The 858-nt window shown below is 68.3% G+C and overlaps 1 protein-coding gene across 1 annotated transcript in view; it reads left to right on the top strand.

Moving 5' to 3' along the window:
* The first annotated feature begins 52 nt into the window (after positions 1–52).
* FUK (fucokinase) overlaps positions 53–858 on the top strand; it is a 7,405-nt gene continuing 6,599 nt past the window's right edge. Inside the window, 4 exon segments of the mRNA XM_019474992.1 lie at positions 53–123; positions 238–313; positions 366–418; positions 620–692. Of these exon segments, the coding sequence (XP_019330537.1) occupies positions 121–123; positions 238–313; positions 366–418; positions 620–692 (205 nt within the window). The 5' untranslated portion in view covers positions 53–120.

Genomic DNA, 858 nt, shown 5'->3' with positions numbered 1-858 from the left:
GGAGGGAGGGGGGTTGGGGGGGTGGCTGTCCCCTCTCGTCCCTGCTGAGTGTCCCCTGCTCTGCCCTCCCAGGTGGTGACCTCGGATGTCCTGAGGGAAGCCCGGATCCTCATTCTGCACATGGTGAGAGCTGACCTGCAGCCCAGCTTGGGACCCCTCCGTCACACGGCTAGGAGCCGGAGCCACCTTGCACCCTCTCCCTCCCTGTGACTCCCCCCGCCTTCCCTGTCCCGCCAGGGCCGTGACTTCTCCTTCGACGACTGCGGCCGGGCCTTCACCTGCCTGCCCAGGAGCCAGGAGCCCGGCGCCCCGGCCTGGTCTGCAACCTGGACAGCCTGCTGGGGACCATGACGCACCGGGTCTGTCCGAAGCTCTGGTCTGCAACCTGGACAGCCTACTGGGGACCATGACGCACCGGGTCTGTGCGGCCGGTGGGATGGGGCCCTGGGCTCGTGCCGTGCGATGCTGAGCACCCTGGTGTGGGGGTGGGTTCGGCTCCCCCTGAAGCCTTCAGGGTGCCTTCAGCAGGCCCCCAGCAGGGCGGGAAGGGTGCTGGGTGCCCCACGAGGGCCGGGCCCCTTCCGTGCCATCCCTGGGCACATGGCTCTTCTCTTGGCAGCTCTGTGTGGGCTCCCCGCCTGGCGTGTGGGTCTGCAGCACTGACATGCTCCTCACCGTGCCCTCGGCACCAGGTGAGTGGGTGCCAGCCTTGCCTCCAGCACCCGCTTCGGCTCGGGACAGGGGTCGGAGCTTGCAGTGGCACAGCTGGTTCAGCTTGTGCCGTGCCTCCACGAGGGTGTGGATGCTCAGGTCTTGCTGACCCTTGTGCGGTTGGGAGCATCTGTTGTGCCCGCAGCA

This window comes from Aptenodytes forsteri, unplaced genomic scaffold (genome assembly GCF_000699145.1).
Source record: "Aptenodytes forsteri isolate BGI_AS27 unplaced genomic scaffold, ASM69914v1 Scaffold14, whole genome shotgun sequence".
NCBI classification, from domain to species: Eukaryota; Metazoa; Chordata; class Aves; order Sphenisciformes; family Spheniscidae; genus Aptenodytes; species Aptenodytes forsteri.
Note: the sequence above shows the minus strand (reverse complement) of the source record. Positions and strands in the feature narration are given on the sequence as shown.